The following is an 18,762-nucleotide window of genomic DNA, read 5'->3' as shown; positions in this document are numbered from 1 at the left end:
ATTCACATTAAGCCAATTTTTCATTTAATGTGACATTGGCTTAATGTAGCTTAATGTAGCTTAACGAGCAAAAAAGTGCCTAAACCTTAATCAATTGCCCTGAAACTTTGTACAGCCCAAGATCTCTATGGTGTGAAGTTTTGGGGAAATTGGTTGACATTTAAGGTCTTTTTTGTACGTTAAGACACATTAAGCTCCCCAAAAAACTAGCTTCTTGTCCCTAGTTTGCCTTGTGGAACACCAAATCGCACAAAACATATAGGATATGTTTGGAAGGTCGAGATCTTAGGCTGTACAAAGTTTCAGGGCAATTGATTGAGGTTTAGGCACTTTTTTGCTCGTTAAGCTACATTAAGCTACATTAAGCCAATTTCACATTAACCTCCCTGGCGGTATGATTCTTTCAGAAAAAACATGCTGAAAGCGGTACCATTATTTGCAAGGAAATTTGGCGTTTTATATTGTAGGTCTGTAATTTTTAGAAATAACTCACTTAAATCTGACCAAACAAGCTTCTAATAGGCATCCCGGGTATGACATTTTTTTAAAAACAAAATTATAAATTATAATATAATAAATAATTATAACAAATAATAATATAATTATAATAAAAATTATTCAATAATGTAATCAAATTAAAATCACTGAAATTTGCTCAGTTGCAGAATTGTTGCTGTCATTATTTTTTTTTTTTTATGACGAATTTCCCCACAAATCGCTATCGCACAATTCTGCAAGTGATTATAATTTATTATCGCTGTTTTTTTTGCTGATCTAAAACTATTTTTGACATAAAGGGACACTTTTGGTTGCTATGGACAATCTACAGTTTGCAGGGAGAAAGAAACGTTTTTATTATATAAAATGACATGCATGACACAGGACAGACCACTAGGGACAAGGGGGGTGTGTTTTTTTTACATACAGTACTGTAATCTATAAGATTACAGTATACTGTATGTAAAGTGTTTGTTTACTTTTTTGAATTTGGCGCCGTTCTCCGTCCCCGTGCGTCGTAACGTCGCAGGGAACGGAGATCGGCGTCACACAGAGGCACTGTGTGAATCGAGCGAGGTCCCGCTCGCTCACACAGCGCGGTGGCATCGCTGGATCCAGGGACAAGGTAAGTAAAAAGTGCCTGTGGATCTAGCGAGGCAAGCCCGAGTCTGACTCGGGGTTACCGCTCGCAGCAGGAAAATCTAACCCCGAGTCAGACTCGGGAACACCGCCAGGCAGGTTAAATGTAAAATTGGCTTAATGTGAATAACTTTTGGTGTGATTAACCAAATGATCTGAAATTTTCAGAATATGTTAGCATAGATAGAGCCTTCTATAGGGTGAAGTTTTGGGGAATTGGTTAACATTTAAGGTCTTTTTTGTACGTTAAGCTCTCAAAAAAACACGCTTAATGTCCCTAGTTTGCCTTGTGGAACACCAAATCGCACTAAACGCATAGGATAGGTTTGGAATGTTGAGATCTTAAGCTATGCAAAGTTTCAGGGCAATTAATTGAGGTTTAGGCACTTTTTTGCTTGTTAAGCTACATTAAGCCAATTTCACATTAAATGTTTTAGCATTGTAAAATATAGCTTAATGTGAATAACTTTTGGTGTGATTAACGAAATGCGATGAGATTTTCAGAATATGTTGGCATGGCTAGAGCCTTCTATGGTGTAAAGTTTGGGGGAAATTGGTTAACATTTAAGGTCTTTTCTGTACGTTAAGCTCCCAAAAAAACAAGCTTAATGTCCCTAGTTTGCCTTGTGGAACACCAAATCGCACGAAACACATAGGATATGTTTGGTACCTTGAGATCTTTAGTTGTGCAAAGTTTCAGGGCAATTGATTGAGGTTTAGGCACTTTATTGCTCGTTAAGCTACATTAAGCCGATTTCACATTAAATGTTTTAGCATTGTAAAATATAGCTTAATGTGAATAACTTTTGGTGTGATTAACCAAATGAGCTGAAATTTTCAGAATATGTTGGCATGGATAGAGTCTTCTATTGTGTGAAGTTTGGTGAAAATTGGTTAACATTTAAGGTCTTTTTCATACGTTAAGCCACATTAAGCTCCCCAAAAAACAAGCTTAATGTCCCTAGTTTGCCTTGTGGGACACCGAATCGCACAAAACTTCTTGAATAGGTTTGGTAAGATCCTAGGATGTGCAAAGTTTCAAGACAATTGATTGAGGTTAAGGTACATTATGGTACGTTAAGCTCTGTTTTAGCATTGTAAAATATAGCTTATTGTGAATACATTTTGGTGTGATAACCCAAATGAGCTGAAAGTTTCATAATATGTTGACATGGATATGATCTTCTATTGTGTGAAGTTTGGGGGAGATTAGTTAACATTTAAGGTCTTTTTTGTACGTTAAGCTACATTAAGCTCCTAAAAAAACAAGCTTAATGTCCCTAAATTGCCTCGTGGAACACCAAATAGCATGAAACTTATAGGATAGGTTTGGAATCTTAGGCTGTGCAAAGTTTCAGGGCAATTGATTGAGGTTTAGGCACTTTATTACTCGTTAAGCTACATTAAGACATTTTCACATTAAATGTTTTAGTATATCCCCATTATCCCTGACCTGTCTGGTGTGTTCATTGGCCTTTATTTACTAAATAGGTGACTTCTGAAGGCAATTGGTGCCACTATATTTTAGTTAGAGGTACAGTGAAGATCTAAAGTTTGGGCACCCCAGGTAAAAATTTGTATTAATGTGCATAACGAAACCAAGGAAAGATGGAAAAATCTGCAAAAGGCATCAAATTACAGATTAGACATTCTTATAATAGCAATACATAATTACTTAAAGTGCATAATAAAAGTGATTGTTGCTAATAAAGTGCATCAATAGATTAATTAAATAATCAATAAAAGTCCAATCATATTTAGAAAAGGTAATAAAAAATCTTCATGCAACGTGCAATAATAATGTGCAAAAATATCAATCCAGGGCAAACTCCAAGACATGCAGCCCAGAAGTATTAATAGAATTTTTCAAAGTGCAGTGCTCAAAACAAAATCCAAAACGTGCTCCACTCAGAGTGACCAGTAACACCAGCCTCTCACCTCTAAGGCCTTGTACACACGGTTGTTCCAAACCGATGAGAATGGTCCGACGGACCGTTTTCATCGGTTCACCGCTGAAGTGGCCTGACGGCCTGATATGCGTACACACCGTCAGTCCAAAATCCGATCGGGTCAGAATGCGGTGGCGTAAAACACACGACGTGCTGAAAAAAACGAAGTTCAATGTTTCCAAGCATGCGTCGACTTGATTCTGAGCATGCGCGGGTTTTGAACCGATGCTTTTCTGTACTAACCATCGGTTTGGACCGATCGGTCAGCGGTCCATCGGTTCGGTTTTGAAGGAAAACAGACCGATGGGCTATACACACGAACGGTTTGGACCGATAAAACTGAACCTTGGTCCATTCTCATCGGTTTTGTCCGACCGTGTGTACAGGGGGCTTAGAGGCTCAAGCCTCGTACACATGACTGAGTTTCTCGGAAAAAAACAGCAAGAAACTTGCTGGGAGATATTTTTTTGCCAAGGAAACCGGTCGTGTGTACATTTTCGTCGAGGAAACTTACGAGAAACTCGACAAGCCAAAAAGAGAGCAAGTTCTCTATTTCCTCGACGGGAATGGAGAAACTTGCCTTGTAGAGTTCCTCGACAGCCTGACAAGGAACTCGACGAGGAAAACAATGTGTTTCGCCCGTCGAGTTCCTCGGTCGTGTGTACGAGGCTTTACAATAAGCCTTAATGAAATCCCACTGGCCACAGCTTCTCTTCCCCAATAGGTTTGCAGGTCACTTTTACTTCCACAACAGCAGCAGCGTTTGACCAATATTCAAGCCCCTCTTTCCTTGGACCAATGGCTCCCACAGGGTGCATTTAAGGAGGAATAACACTCAAATAGTGTAAAATCGCAAACAACTTTTAATAAAAACGCAATATACACTCACATTTAAGTTTCCAGTAAAGAACATCAGATGCAATAATGTCTCCACTCCCGGCCGAGAGCAGAGATGACGTCACCGACGGCTCCCAGCTTTCCTCACGCGTTACGTGGCTGGTCACGCCACTTAATCATAGTAACGCCGGTGGCGGGAGAGGGCCCCCCCCCCTCCCGCCGCTCTCCCGCGCTCTTCGCCGCTTACCGGAGCCGTCGGTAGCGGCGGAGGCGATCGGGTCCTTTCAGCTGCTGTGTGGGGATGCGAGTGAGGGCTAGATGGCCCCCACCCGTCACCATAGCATTGCTGGACGGAAGTGACGTCAAAACGTCAGTCCCGCCCAGCGTCTTAAAGAGACATTTTTTTGTTGTCATTTAAGTCTAAATATGAGATCTGAGGTCTTTTTGACCCCAGATCTCATATTTAAGAGGACCTGTCATGCTTTTTTCTATTACAAGGGATGTTTACATTCCTTGTAATAGGAATAAAAGTGATACATTTTATTTATTTTTTATTTCTGTGTAAAAAATTATAAAATAAATAAAAATAAATAAGAAAACCCCCCCAAAAAAATTTAAAGCGCCCCGTCCCGACGAGCTCGCGCGCAGAAGCAAACGCATACGGGAGTAGCGCCCGCATATGAAAACGGTGTTCAAACCACACAAGTGAGGTATCGCCGCGATCGTTAGAGCAATAATTCTAGCCCTAGACCTCCTCTGTAGCTCAAAAAATTAAACCTATAGAATTTTTTAAACGTCGCCTATGGAGATTTTTAAGGGTAAAAGTTTGACGCCATGCCACGAGCGGGCGCAATTTTTAAGCGTGACATGTTGGGTATCATTTTACTCGGCGTAACATTATATTTCACAATATTTTAAACAATTGGGCCAAATTTATTGCTGTCTTATTTTTTAATTGAAAAAAGTGATTTTTTTCCAAAAAAAATGCGCTTGTAAGACCGCTGCGCAAATACGGTGTGACAAAAAGTATTGCAATGACCGCCATTTTATTCTCTAGGGTGTTAGAAAATATATATATATAATGTTTGGGGGTTTTAAGTAATTTTCTAGCAAAAAAAACAGTTTTAGTCTTGTAAACACCAAATCTGAAAAACACCTTCTGTCCTTAAGTGGTTAATACTTCTGGGCTGCATGTCTTAGAGTTTGCCCTGGATTGATATTTTTGCACATTATTATTGCACATTGCATGAAGATTTTTATCACCTTTTCTAAATATGATTGGACTTTTATTGATTATTTAATTAATCTATTGATGCACTTTATTAGCAACAATCACTTTTATTATGCACTTTAAGTAATTATGTATTGCTGCACATTATTTTCATGAATATTTGTGTGATTTATTACTTATTGCAATAATTTATTGAGGTATCACTGTGTTTATTTATTGGTTAGCATTAATGTATTTATTATTAGTGAGCACATTGCACTTTATAATATTATTTGCTAGATATAATTTTTGTTATAATTATTGGCAAGCGCCCCAACACCCCCCATTCCTCATATACTATTAGTGTGCAAACATTATTCAGTTGTGGCCGCTGCCTAGGTAAAATTACCCCTTTATTTCACTGTATTAATAGTATGGTGGATGTAGTTTAAATTATAATTGTTAGCTATTCTCATTATAGTGTGGTTTGCGCATTAGTTCCCCCCATTGTTCATCCATTTGAAGAAGCCATCCTCTCTTTAACTTCAGCTTTTTCACAGATGCCATCAAGTTACCATCCAAAATTTGCTGAAATTTTATTGAATCCATTTTTCCTTCTACTCATGAAATGTTCCCTGTGCCACTGGCTACAATACAACCTCAAAGCATGATTCATCCACCCCAATGCTTAACAGTTGGACAGAGGTTATTTTCATTAAATTCTGTGCCCTTTCTTCTCCAAACGTACCTTTGCTCATTCTGGCCAAAAAGTTCTATCGGTCCACAGAACTTGTTTCCAAAATGCATCAGGCTTGTCTATATGTTCATTTGCAAAGTTCAAACGCTGATTTTTGTGGTGAGGACGTAGAAGAGGTTTTCTTCTGATGACTCTTCCACGAAGACCATATTTGTACAAGTATCTCTTTATTGTGGAATAGTGTACCACAACTCCAGTGTCTGCCAGATCTTTCTGGAGGGATCGTGCAGTCAAACGTGGGTTTTGAATTGCTTTCCTCACAATCCTGTGAGCTGTTCTGTCTGATATTTTTCTTGGTCTTCCAGATCTTGCTTTAACTTCCACTGTTCCTGATGACTGCCATTTCTTAATTACATTCCGAACAGAGGATATTGACATCTAAAAATGCTTTGCTATCTTCTTATAGCCTTCTCCAGCTTTGTGAGCGTCAACTATTTTCAGTTTCAGTTTTCTAGACAACTGCTTAGAAGAACCCATGGTGCTGATTGTTGGGGCAAGGTCAGATGAGTCTGGGCATTTAAAACCTTTGAGACTGACATCACCTGGTCTTCCCAGACGATGATTGAGAACAATCCATGACACTGGCAGGTCTCAGCTTTGCAAAGGGGGCAGTGCATGCTATAAATTCTGCAGGGTGCCCAAACTTTTGCAGATGCCATTTTTTTGTTTTCTGACATATTATAAGAATGTCTAATCTGTAATTTGATGCCTTTTGGAGATTTTTCCATCTTTCCTTGGCTTTGTTATGCACATTAATACAAATTTTTACCTGGGGTGCCCAAACTTTCGATCCCCACTGTATATCAGAGTAAAGAGGGCTGAATATAAATGCACATCACACTTTTCACATATTTATATGTAAAAGAATATGAACCATTTATAATTTTCCTCCCACTTCACAATTATGTACCACTTTGGGTTGGTCTATTACATAAAATCCCAATAAAATACATTTAGGTTTTTGGTTGCAACATGACAAAATATGGAAAAAAGGGGTATGAATATTTTATCAAGGCACTGTGCATAAGTATATGCTGTTTTTCTGTCTTATTCTGTTCTTTTCAGGCTGCAACTGTGCTGCCTGTGTCCCCAGCCTGTGTGCTCAAGATGCGTACAGCGTTTAGCTGCCATTTTGAAAATGTATGTCCTTGTTTGGCACATGGAAGGTACAGCATTCATCAGTTTTTTTTTTATTTTTATTTAAAGTCTTCATTAGGCCTCACTATCGTCACCCTACTTAAGATATTTAGAAAATAATGATACTTAGTACATTGATCTCCTTTTGCATAGTAAACACTAACCTACAAGATACAACTCATTTATGTGATAAGAATGCCTTTATTGGCATATAATCACCTGCCCAGATTACTAAGAAAATGACAGTGAAACATGAGTCACAACTCTGTAGGTTATCTATTATGAGCTTATCATGAACTGACAGTAAAAACAAGCCAACAAAAAAAGTAAAGAGAACATAGTGGTCAACCTTAACAGATCCACATTATGTAAACAGCAGCACACTGACAATATGTGATACTAACATAGGTACATAAAACTTTATTCTTATATTCTTATTATTTTTACACTTACTGTATGTCAACTAGCAAAATCTTGGCATGCCTTTTTTTAGGATGGGGTTCCTGAGGAAGATAAAGGCAGAACATGCCTGTGCAATACTGTATTCCTCTTGGCACTTTGTTAGACCCTAAATATGGGTCTTGAAGGTGGACATAGGCTTTAATGCAATCTAGGACCATTCCATAATACATAAACTGAAGTCTGAGTCATTTTTAACGTTTTTCAGGTTTATTGTAAAATATTATTAATCCAATTTGGGTAAACTACCTTCCGGAAGTTAGCAAGAAAATACAAGTACAACCATGCGCAACTATTTAGTAGGGGAATACTAGGCTCGGGGTCCCTCAGTAAGGGGAGGCTGCAGGGTGTTAAAGTAGAACTTCAACCAAAACCTTTATTCAAACCTTTGTATAGTGTAGGCAACAGTTTAACAATTTCTTAACAAATTTAAACCGAAGGATCCGGTGTTTCTTATGGACATTACAATTAAGGTCAGTGAATTGGACACAGTAATATGCCTGTGTATCATTATCGTGCTTGGCTCAGGGTTTCCACTGTATGACTAGTTCTGCTATAGCAGCTGCTCTGCTCACTACTTCACTGGAGTCACTTAGACATTCCTGGATTAGATTCACATCCGGCAGGAGAACTTTGCGACCTTCAGGTGTTTCAGATAGGGTGGTCAATGCCTTGATGCAGTTTAGTCGCACCTTGCTGTGGTTATCTTTCACAAGAGCTAGCAATTTCGGAATGGCTCCAGAATGAAGAGCAGCATATTTCCCTACAGAAAAAAAGTACCAATGAGAACATGCTGGGAAACTGTGCAGAGTTATCATACCACCATTGGACAGATGCCTTACCTTGAGTAGTAATGGTAGTGAACATCAAAGCCCCAGCAGCATTGGCTCTGACCTCAGCATCCTCATCTTCCAGGAGCTGTACAAATATAGGAACTACCTCTTCTTTGCAAACACTTTCCTTTCCTTCTAGTGGAACACTGGCAAGAAAGAAAACAGACTGACAGTTAGCTAATGCCATTTGTAAAATTAAATGATGTAATAAATTAGATGAATCTAGCAAAATGAGATACAAAAGAAGGGTTAGCATATACGAACACATACTGTACATTTAATTACAAAAGGTAGGATTAAATACCAAAGCATTAGTTAAAGTATAACTATACTGCATCTGAGCACCACAAACCAAAAACACTATTCATTTTTATTATTTAAAGCAAATTCTACCATCCATCCATGTCTCCATGCTTTATTTGGCTAAGAAATCAATTTGAAATACACCCTTAGCATTTCTGACCATGGCCATCTTGAGTAAGGGCAGATGATTTTTATGTTGCATTCATTGAGAAAACCCCTCCTCCCCTCCTGAAGACTCCTGGGATGTATGACATCATTTTCCTAGGCCTGGAAACCAGGAAGTTATTGAAGAAATGTATTAAAAAAAAGTTTAAGCGGAATGCAGGGATTCCCGGGAACGCTTAAACACTGTTTGGGGGGAATGGAAGGCACATATCCACGATGCTGCCCCGTTGTCGTCCAGTTTAGAGGAGGCACTGCTTGTCCTGGCGGACCCCTCCTTTGGGAGACTCGTTCAGGAGCATCACCAACGGGCTAACCAGGAGACCTCCTGATCTATGCAATAACCCTTAGGTGCCACTGGCGGGGGCTGACTCCTTCTCTTATGTCTTTCGCTCTCTTGCTCTTCCTTCTTCTTCTTCCCCTCTTGTTTTCTTTTCCTTTTCTGTGTCAGTCCATTGTATCTCTTTTAATTGTATTTAATTTTAATAATTTACCTTTTTATTTCGTTATGACTTTGTTTCAGCCTGTTCATTACAGACTGTGCTAAATGTCGAGCGGGCATGGGGTGCTTAGGTGCCCAGCTCTGCCTCGGGCGCTCAGGATGTTCTTAGAATGTTCCCTGGTACTCACCATTACCTTGGGATTGTACTTAGCATTGCAGGGGGTGGGGGTTTGGGTCGTGCCCCACCTCCCACTTGTTGGGGGGGGACACCTGCTTCAGTGGACCGATGTCCGGAGTGGGTGGATGACCTCCGCTCCCTTACTTACACAGAGTCCCGTTCCTGATGTATGCCCGACTCTGTTCGGATTCTGTTATGTAACGATGTTCCACAGTCAATGTATTCTGTATTTGTTTTGACTTTCTTTTACAAAAATAAAATACTAATTATAAAAAAAAAAAAAAAGTTTAAAACAAGTAATTATGATACACTTTCCTATCTATTTACTAAAACTAGCAGCATAAGGATTAAAAATAGTCAGTGTTGATTAAAAGAGTGAACTTCTTCTTTAACCACTTCCGGACCGCCGCATGTACATTTACGTCGGCAGAATGGCACGGACAGGCACATCAACGTACCTGTACGTGCCAGCCTAGACGTGGGTCGGGGGTCCGATCGGGAACCCCCCGTACATGCGGCGGTTCCCGTGACTTCAGGAGCGATCCGGGACGACGGCGTGGCTATTCGTTTATAGCCGCTCCGTCGCGATCGCTCCCCGGAGCCGAAGAACGGAGAGCCGTATGTAAACACGGCTTCCCCGTGCTTCACTGTGGCGGCTGCATCGATCGAGTGATCCCTTTTATAGGGAGACTCGATCGATGATGTCAGACCTACAGCCACACCCCCCTACAGTTGTAAACACACACTAGGTGAACCCTAACTCATACAGCGCCCCCTGTGGTTAACTCCCAAACTGCAACTGTCATTTTCACAATAAACAATGCAATTTAAATGCATTTTTTGCTGTGAAAATGACAATGGTCCCAAAAATGTGTCAAAATTGTCCGAAGTGTCCGCCATAATGTCGCAGTCACGAAAAAAATCGCTGATCGCCGCCATTAGTAGTAAAAAAAAAATAATAAAACTATCCCCTATTTTGTAAACGCTATAAATTTTGCGCAAACCAATCGATAAACGCTTATTGCGATTTTTTTTACCAAAAATAGGTAGAAGAATACATATCGGCCTAAACTGAGGAAAAAAATAATTTGTATATATGTTTTTGGGGGATATTTATTATAGCAAAAAGTAAAAAATATTGCATTTTTTTCAAAAGTGTCGCTCTATTTTTGTTTATAGCGCAAAAAATAAAAACCGCTGAGGTGATCAAATACCACCCAAAGAAAGCTCTATTTGTGGGGGAAAAAGGACGCCAATTTTGTTTGGGAGCCACGCCGCACGACCGCGCAATTGTCTGTTAAAGCGACGCAGTGCCGAATTGTAAAAACCCCTTGGGTCATTTAGCAGCATATTGGTCTGGTCCTTAAGTGGTTAATAAACTTCCCTTTAGACTGAAGCCATAAGCCATTTTAAGCAATTAAAGGAAAGTTAAGGCCCGTACACACGTTCAGAAAATTGGAAGTCAAGTTTTCTGATCGTTAGTATGGTGCATAGGTGTGCACAGCCTATTGCATTAGGGTGTGCACCCCAAAGCTCAAACACATGTGTGTATACATACTGAAAATGTCAGCAGAGCAGCGGACGGTGTCATTAGAGCAGAGACTGGTGTCATGAAGGCTACTGGATTGTGTCAGTAGTTTTTATTTTTATTATTTTATTTTTTTAAATTTTATGATTTAAATATTAAAAAAAAAAAATTAATTAGGAGCCCCATTAGGGGCTTTGGTGAAATATCAGGAGTCTAAACCGGGGGGAATCTGCACCACACAGGGTGATTAGGGTGTGCGCAGGCACACCTGGCACACCCTGTGTACACACCTATGGTATGGTGCTTTCCACAGGCGATTCCAAATTTTCGGACGACAAAAACTGGATGTGCAGGATATAATTTTGCTGTTGTATGTGAACACAATGTCCAATTTTCGTTCCCAGTAATTATTACAGTTTTCGTCTGAAAAAAATCGTAAGAGCCAGACTACGCGTGCTCAGAAACGAAAGAATACGTACAAAACTATTCAACACATTACGTCACTTCTGAAGTCGTATGAGAATTTTCATATGGTGAGTAACCTCTTCACTTTCGATATGAGACTAGCATGCAACAAAAAACGGACGAAAATTTGTCCGATAATCTGTTCGTGTGTACCCAACTTTAGACTTGCAGGAACCTGAAACCACTCCTGGCACCACACCAGTGTCATTTCCAGAGATACATAGGCAATTATCTTACAACTTCTGTGTATGATATACCTGAAGAACATAGGCTATTATCTTACATCTTACATTTAAGGCAGGGGTGTCAAACTCAATTTCATCATGGGCTGCATCAGCATTATGATTGCCCTCAAAAGGGCCGGTTGTATCAGCTGCAGGAGAGGTGCGAGGGCCACATAAAATGGCCTGGAGGGCCGGATTCGGGCAACGGGCCTTGTGTTTGACACCTGTGATTTAAGGTATACCTGACTAACATAGGAAATTATCTTACAACTTCTGTGTATGGTATACCTGAAGAACATAGGCTAATATTTTACATCTTCCTTGTAAGGCAGGGGTGCCAAACTCAATTATAATTGAGGGCCACATCAGCATTATGATTTTCCTCAAAAGGGCCGGTTGTATCTGTAAGATTAGATGTCCAGCGCATCCCCTCCCCTTACATTAGATGTTAAGAGCCACCTCACCATCAGAAGTTGAGTCCCCCACTCTCCCTTACATCACAGTGCACCCCCCTTTCCTTAAGCTGCTGCTGGGAAGAAGCTGAATACATTGCTTAAAAGCAGAAAGTAAGGGTCTTGAGGAGGACCAGAGGAGGGCTGGAGCTCTCCTGTAGCTGCAGGAGAGGTGCAAGGGCCACATGAAGTGGACTGGATGGCACCTGTGTTGTAAGGTGTTACGTAATAACATAGGAAATTATCTTATACATTTTGAGGGCTGGCGAGTGTGGGCTGGGAGCAGGGGGGGCGAGCGAGGAGAGGAGCCGCCGCCGCCGTCTATCCGGTTGTTCAGAGCGCGAGGAACACTAGATCTCACGTTCGGTACACGGCGGACTCAGGTAAAAGATCAGGCTTGCGCTCTTATGAACAAAGTTGTGTGTGCCGTGTTACGTGATTACGTAGCCGGGAGGCATGCTTTGTTTAAGAAGTGGCGGCGGGTGAGCGGGGCCGGAGGTGCGGAGCGGAGATCTCTGAGTTATCGGTACGGATTGTAGGGGGGCTGACAGGAGATACGGAACGCCTCGTCCTCCTTCCTCGGTGTATACAGAGACGTGTGTTGTGCGGGCGGATCTCGTCTCTCTCTCTCCCAGTGTACGGCGCCGTGTCAGGCTGAGAATGGAGCAGCTGATAGCGAACAGGATGGGGCCCGGGATGGTCATTAAGATATTGCGGAGTAATGGTGAGTTACCGGGCCGGGCTCCGCTACACAGTACAAGTTTTGAAACGCATTCCCCGCCCACTACAGCGGGCGCTGAGCTCTCTGATTGGACGGACGTCTGACAAGATGAGTCCGAGCGCAGAGGTGATTGGCTGCAGGGAGTGTCAATCATTCTACTGTGTGAACTGTGGTGATAGAATTTTTATTTTTTTCAATTTTTATATATATTCTAGTGGGGAGGGGGACCCAACCTGCTACTAGCAAGGGGGGATGAGACCCAACAAAGGGGGTCCAACCCAGATGTTTGTGTTCTCCATATGCCCTTCTGGAGTCAGAGCTGTCAATGGACCTCCCCACATGAGATCTCTTTATTTCAGATGGTAAAGTGGTGATTGTATTGCTGGCCATACTCACTTGCAGCCAATAGCAGAGTGTTCTGTACATGACATGCCCGAGGTCCTCATGGGAGGGGGGGTTTGGGGTTTGTTAGCTGTTTTGTTAGCTGTTTTCCTGGGGATGAGCCGGCCCTAGAGGAGTCGGTGTGCTCCGATTGGTGTTCATGGCGGTGCTTGTCTTGCATGGGACTATTGGGGTAGCGGGAGGAGGGGGGGCAGGCGATTATGTCGGCACCCATCCATGTATTAACAGCCCTCAATTTACGGGTGATCTGTCTATCAAAGTTTCCTGGACAAGGGGGGAGGGGCTGTATATTACGGCTCGTGGCAGGGAACACAGCTATTGAATTGAAAGCTCTTATGTTTCCCGCACTCTGATCAACCATACGGTGGCTCCGGCTCCTCTCCTACCCAGCACAGACAGGTAGGCTGCAATATGGGGACACTCTGGCTGCAATATGGGGACACATGCTGCATTGGTAGACATGGGCAGGCTGCATTATTGGGCACAGATAAAGTTGTTGTTAATAATTATTTTTATGACTTAAAGCGGGGGTTCACCCTAAAAAAAAAAATTTTTCTAGCATGCTATCAAGCATACTAGCGCGATCTACAGTACGCCTTTATTTAATTTTTTTGCGCCGTACTTACAGTTTACTGCCGTAGTGAAGTTTCAGACTCCCCGCGGGGAATGGGCGTTCCTATACAGAGGGAAGATGATTGACGGCCGGCTATGGCGCGTCATGCTTCCCGAAGATAGCCGAAATAGGACTTGCCTCTTCACGGCGCCTGCGCAGTCAGCTCCGATGTCTGTGCACAGGCGCCGTATAGCGCCGTGAAGAGGCAAGTCCTATTTCGGCTATCTTCGGGAAGCGTGGCGCGCCATAGCCGGCCGTCAATCATCTTCCCTCTGCATAGGAACGCCCATTCCCTGCGGGGAGTCTGAAACTTCACTACGGCAGTAAACTGTAAGTACGGCGCCAAAAAATAAAAGAAAGGCATACTGTAGCTCGCGCTAGTATGCTTGATGGCATGCTAGAAATGTGTTTTTAGGGTGAAACACCGCTTTAATTCTGCATAAAACATTTAAGTGTAATTTCATGAGAATTTATGAGGGTGTGTCTAGGGGGCGGGATTAGGGGGCGGGACATGGTAGGGGTTGGGCGGGGCAATTGGTGGCGAGTACGCCTTGAGGCCTGGCTAGTAGCTCAGGACTTGAAATTTCGAGCCCTGGTGTAAAGCATAAGTGAGTAACGTCTGAATGTTGTTTCCTGTAGTACAGGGGATAATACTAGCATGGGCAGGTTTAGGCAGCGCTTACAGTTATGCCAGTCCTTGCTGATAACCTCCAATACAGACACTATTGCCTCCAATCACCTATGTTCCTCTCCCATGTGGTCTTAGATGCTGGGTAGAAGCAGAGAGACATGTAGATACATTAGGGTTGCCATCTGTCCAGTATTCACCCAGACAGTATGGGTTTTAACTCATTTGTCCGGGTTTCATACCACACCGGACATACCACACTGGACACATTATTCAGACCCGACTAATGTTTCCCAAGTAATCAAAATAGTCACACACAAATCTGTTGCCATCCAGAAGCTGTGGGCGGCTCTCTGGGGGCAGGTTCGGCATCACTGGGGGGTAGGGTGATGATGTCAGCAACAGCAATTTAGCCACACCTGCTGTTTTTTGGAACAGATCAAAGCCCTATTTTTCTTCCATTCAAAAAATGGACCCGACGTAAAAAAGGATGTAAACAAACTGTCTGTTTTTGCATGAAAAGATGGCTCTGGGACTCAAGTGGCTCTAGCTGGAGGATGTAAAAACAGATGAACAATTTATGAAAAACGAATGAAACGAACGGTCCGCATGTGTGAAAGGGGCCTACAGCTGCCCATGCTCTTTACAATATCACTGTACAATCTCCTTTAAAGTTACAAAAAAATATGCAGTTCAATTGATTTTATATTCATTCAGGTAAATTCCTTTGTATTACATAGTGTTGATAAATCTAAAGAAGGTTGTACAAACATTTTTACAATCAGACTGTTCACATATAACTAAATTTAACCTTTAGAATTTCCAGTCTTCTGTACAATCTTTACTATTCATACCACTGATTTATTAAATTTTCGAACATATCCAGGATACCAGAGACTTTGCAAATGATCACAAGGCTCATTTTATTTTCCCCCGTATGATGGGTGATTAATGGTGAAGCACAAGGCAACAGTAAGCTGAGTTTGGCACATTGCTATGTACTTACCAGATTGACTAATGCAAGCTGTTGATTTAATCTGATGAAATGATCTAATGAAAGATCATGGCACAAGCATACACAATTACAATCAGCAAGCGTACATGCTCAGGCCCATAAAAGTTGGGGAGGAACATCTAAGAACTTTTTTCTTCAGAAAAAAAATAGCAAGTAAAAACCCTTTCAAGCTGATGGCGTTGGTTTCTATGAAAGCCCAGGTCAGCTCGAAATCTTGATAAAGGGCCCAGAGATATGTGACATTCCCCTATCAGATCATACAGATCGATTCATGCAAACCACCCATCATGGTAACACCATTTACCACAAGATGCCTGCTATTATCTGCTATAGTCAGAACTTGTGTGCTCCCCACTGATTATGATTCATGGTAATACTGGTGACTTGACCTATGAACTAAAGCTGGCCATAGATAGCAGACAGTAAAAAAAATCCCAAACTGCACAAGCAAGGTGGATGGGGGGATCCTCCTCTCTGTTCTATTGTATTCTGACAGTGTGGACTCCTCTGTTGTCAGAATACCCTGATCAGTGCTGACGCCAACTGGCTGCATGCTCTGATCAAATGAAAAATTTCCAACGTTCTCGTTCAAGAGAAGCTAATTATTAGATCAACTTCTCTCCAGTGGTAACGGCCTGAGATGATTGTTGCTGTATTTGTTGCTCCATCTATGGCCAGCTTTAGCCTCACTCAACTGTAATCCCCTGTCCAATGAAATTACTAGCCAGTGACAAACGCAGAAGTCGAAACTCTAGTAACAAAGCGGCACTAAATCAAAATACAGTAAAACCTTGGACTGCGAGCCTAATTTGTTCCGGAAACATGCTTGAAATCCAAAGCACTTGTATATCAAAGCGAATTCCCCCATAAAGAATAATGGAATCTCAGATGATTCGTTCCACAAGCATTTATTCTTGGGTCTTTCAGTTTATAGTCCATATAAAAAGATTATAGCAATGCGATAGGTTGTGTAACCATAAAATGTCCATTCATAAATGGCAGCCTCCCCAAGGGGATTAGAAGCAAGATCCAGCAGGAGCTACAGAGTAACAGGCAACAGGTAAGACTGACTTCTGTAGGCCAAATCTCAGCCCCTTTCACATGGGCAGTGGACTTTATTGCCCCGGTGAAAATCCTGTGGTGGGTTGCTTTTCAAAGGCAACTGTGCAGCATTTTTTAGACGTTCAGGATACTGCTGCCCCCTGAATGTCTGATTTTTATTTTAAGCCGCATTTGGCAAGCAGCGCCACTTATCAAACACAACATGCTGCGTCAAATTTACAGAACCACAAATCGGAGCTCAGGTCTCAGCCAGGCACAGGCATGCAGGAGTGTTTCTTTAGCACCAGGCCAACTAAGGGGGCGGGGGAGCAGTTTGGGGGCCTGCTATAAGAGGTAGACTTGATGATGAAAATAAATATTAATTTTAGGTTGTTCTTCTTATTTAAAAGAAAGAAACATCTAGGGTCTCATATAGCTTTAAGAGTAGCATTATCATTTATAGTAAATATAAAATAGCAGTATTTTTTATCTTACAAAGGTCATGATTGTATATTTATCACATAATGCCTATCTACATAGTTAAATATATATTCCATTAAGTAATAAAGAAAAGGGCATTTTTAAAACAATATTTATACGACTAAGAGTGACAAAAAGGTCAATTTTCAAAGCTTCCATGTCCTGATAGAAAAGTACGGTAGTTATAAGTAATTATTTGATAAGCAGAAGTAGCCAATTAAGTTACAATGTAACTTTTATGATACATAGGTGTTACTGCGCACATCTCACATCTGCCAAAAGGTCTAAAAATCTATTACTCATTAGCTTGGTCAAAACTTATTTTTTTTTGTTTACTTGCTATAAAATTTGTTGTTAATTAAGGGACACTGGATTCAGTTAGTCTGAGATGATTGTGTTATACTGCCTCCTAGAGGCAGTATAACTCAACAAATAGTCGTTAACCAGCCAGGTATAACTCCTTCAACATAGCTTCAGTATGGTTTGAAAATCAGGACTTAGATCACAGCATAGAGGGGTGGGACCTGTATTCCTGGATGAACTCCAAGAAATTTTTAATATGGATTTATTGTTCATTATTGGACAAAGGATTCACTGGGACATCCAAAAGCAGTCCAACTCTGATAGTGTGCTACCGTTTATATGACATTTATTGAAAAAGAAATTGGCTACTTACAATGAATAAAAAACAATCTGGCATGGATTAAAATTGTCTGCTGGCAAACTCAAATTCTATCACCTGCATTTCCAGGTCATGTTGGGCGCGATGGGCGGAGCTATGCTCTAAAGCAATCGTGACCAATGTGACCCAGAAGTGCGGGTGATAGAATTTGCCAGCAAATCCATGCAAGATTGTTTTTTATCCATTGTAAGCAGCCAATTGGCTTCCTTTTTCAATGAGTGAGTGAGTCAGTGAATTACTTATATAGCGCTACAAATGCGAACTGAATCGCCTCAAGGCGCTTGGCATCCATTTTCAATAAAGGTCATATAAACGGTATCCCACTATCAGAGTTTTCCTTTTGTTAGAAACCATGAATCAGACCTAGACAGAAGTACAGTTAAATCACACTTAATAATACAAATAAAAAGGTAAACAGAGTAAGCGTAGTCAAGACATAGCCAGAGTTCAGTAACCGGATCGGGTAGTTGGCAAGCCAATGTCCAAGAGCCAGGAATAAAGGTAGTAGTTCAGCAAGCAGGATCTGTAGCCAGAATAAACTTAGTCAAGCAGGTCTTCAACAGGAACGCAGGAGAAAGTCTCGTGTGATGTTAACACAAAGCGCAAATGAATAAAAAAAATATATAAACAAAAATAAAAAAATAAACATTTATAAAAAAATAAAAAAGGCAAAGAGCAAATGAACTGGAAGGCTTTAAGTAGGCAGAGCTGACAAACAGGATCATCAACAGGCAGGGCTGCCATCAGGGGGGTACAGGCAGTACACCTGTAAGGGGTCCGGAGGTCCCCAGGGGCTCGGAGGCCCCCAGGGCCCCAGATGGCAACTCCCCTTTTTTTTTATAAAAATAATTTATATTTTTTATTTATTTTATTTTATATATATTACTATTCCTATTTATATATATTCCTTATATTTATTACTATTATTATTATTAAAGGCCCCCCCTTTTTTTATAAAAAAAATGATATTATTTTATTTCTTTTTTTTCTTTTTTTTAATATATATATTATATATATATATATATATATATATATATATATATATATATATATATATATATATATATATATAATTATTATTATTATTAAAGGGCCCAGATGTCCCCA

General features: G+C 41.0%; 1 protein-coding gene across 3 annotated transcripts in view; it reads right to left on the bottom strand.

The window, feature by feature from the left end:
• Positions 1-7,674: 7,674 nt before the first annotated feature.
• Positions 7,675-18,762, bottom strand: part of RSPH14 (radial spoke head 14 homolog) — a 336,392-nt gene continuing 325,304 nt past the window's right edge. For all 3 annotated transcript variants that reach the window (XM_040349605.1, XM_040349598.1, XM_040349615.1), the window contains exons 6-7: positions 8,329-8,465; positions 7,675-8,249 (exon numbers count right to left, since the gene is read on the bottom strand). In XM_040349605.1, coding sequence (XP_040205539.1) covers positions 8,011-8,249; positions 8,329-8,465 — 376 coding nt within the window. In that variant the 3' untranslated portion in view covers positions 7,675-8,010. The remainder of the gene's footprint in view (positions 8,250-8,328; positions 8,466-18,762) is intronic.

The sequence above is a fragment of the Rana temporaria genome, chromosome 1, assembly GCF_905171775.1.
Source record: "Rana temporaria chromosome 1, aRanTem1.1, whole genome shotgun sequence".
NCBI classification, from domain to species: domain Eukaryota; kingdom Metazoa; phylum Chordata; class Amphibia; order Anura; family Ranidae; genus Rana; species Rana temporaria.
Note: the sequence above shows the minus strand (reverse complement) of the source record. Positions and strands in the feature narration are given on the sequence as shown.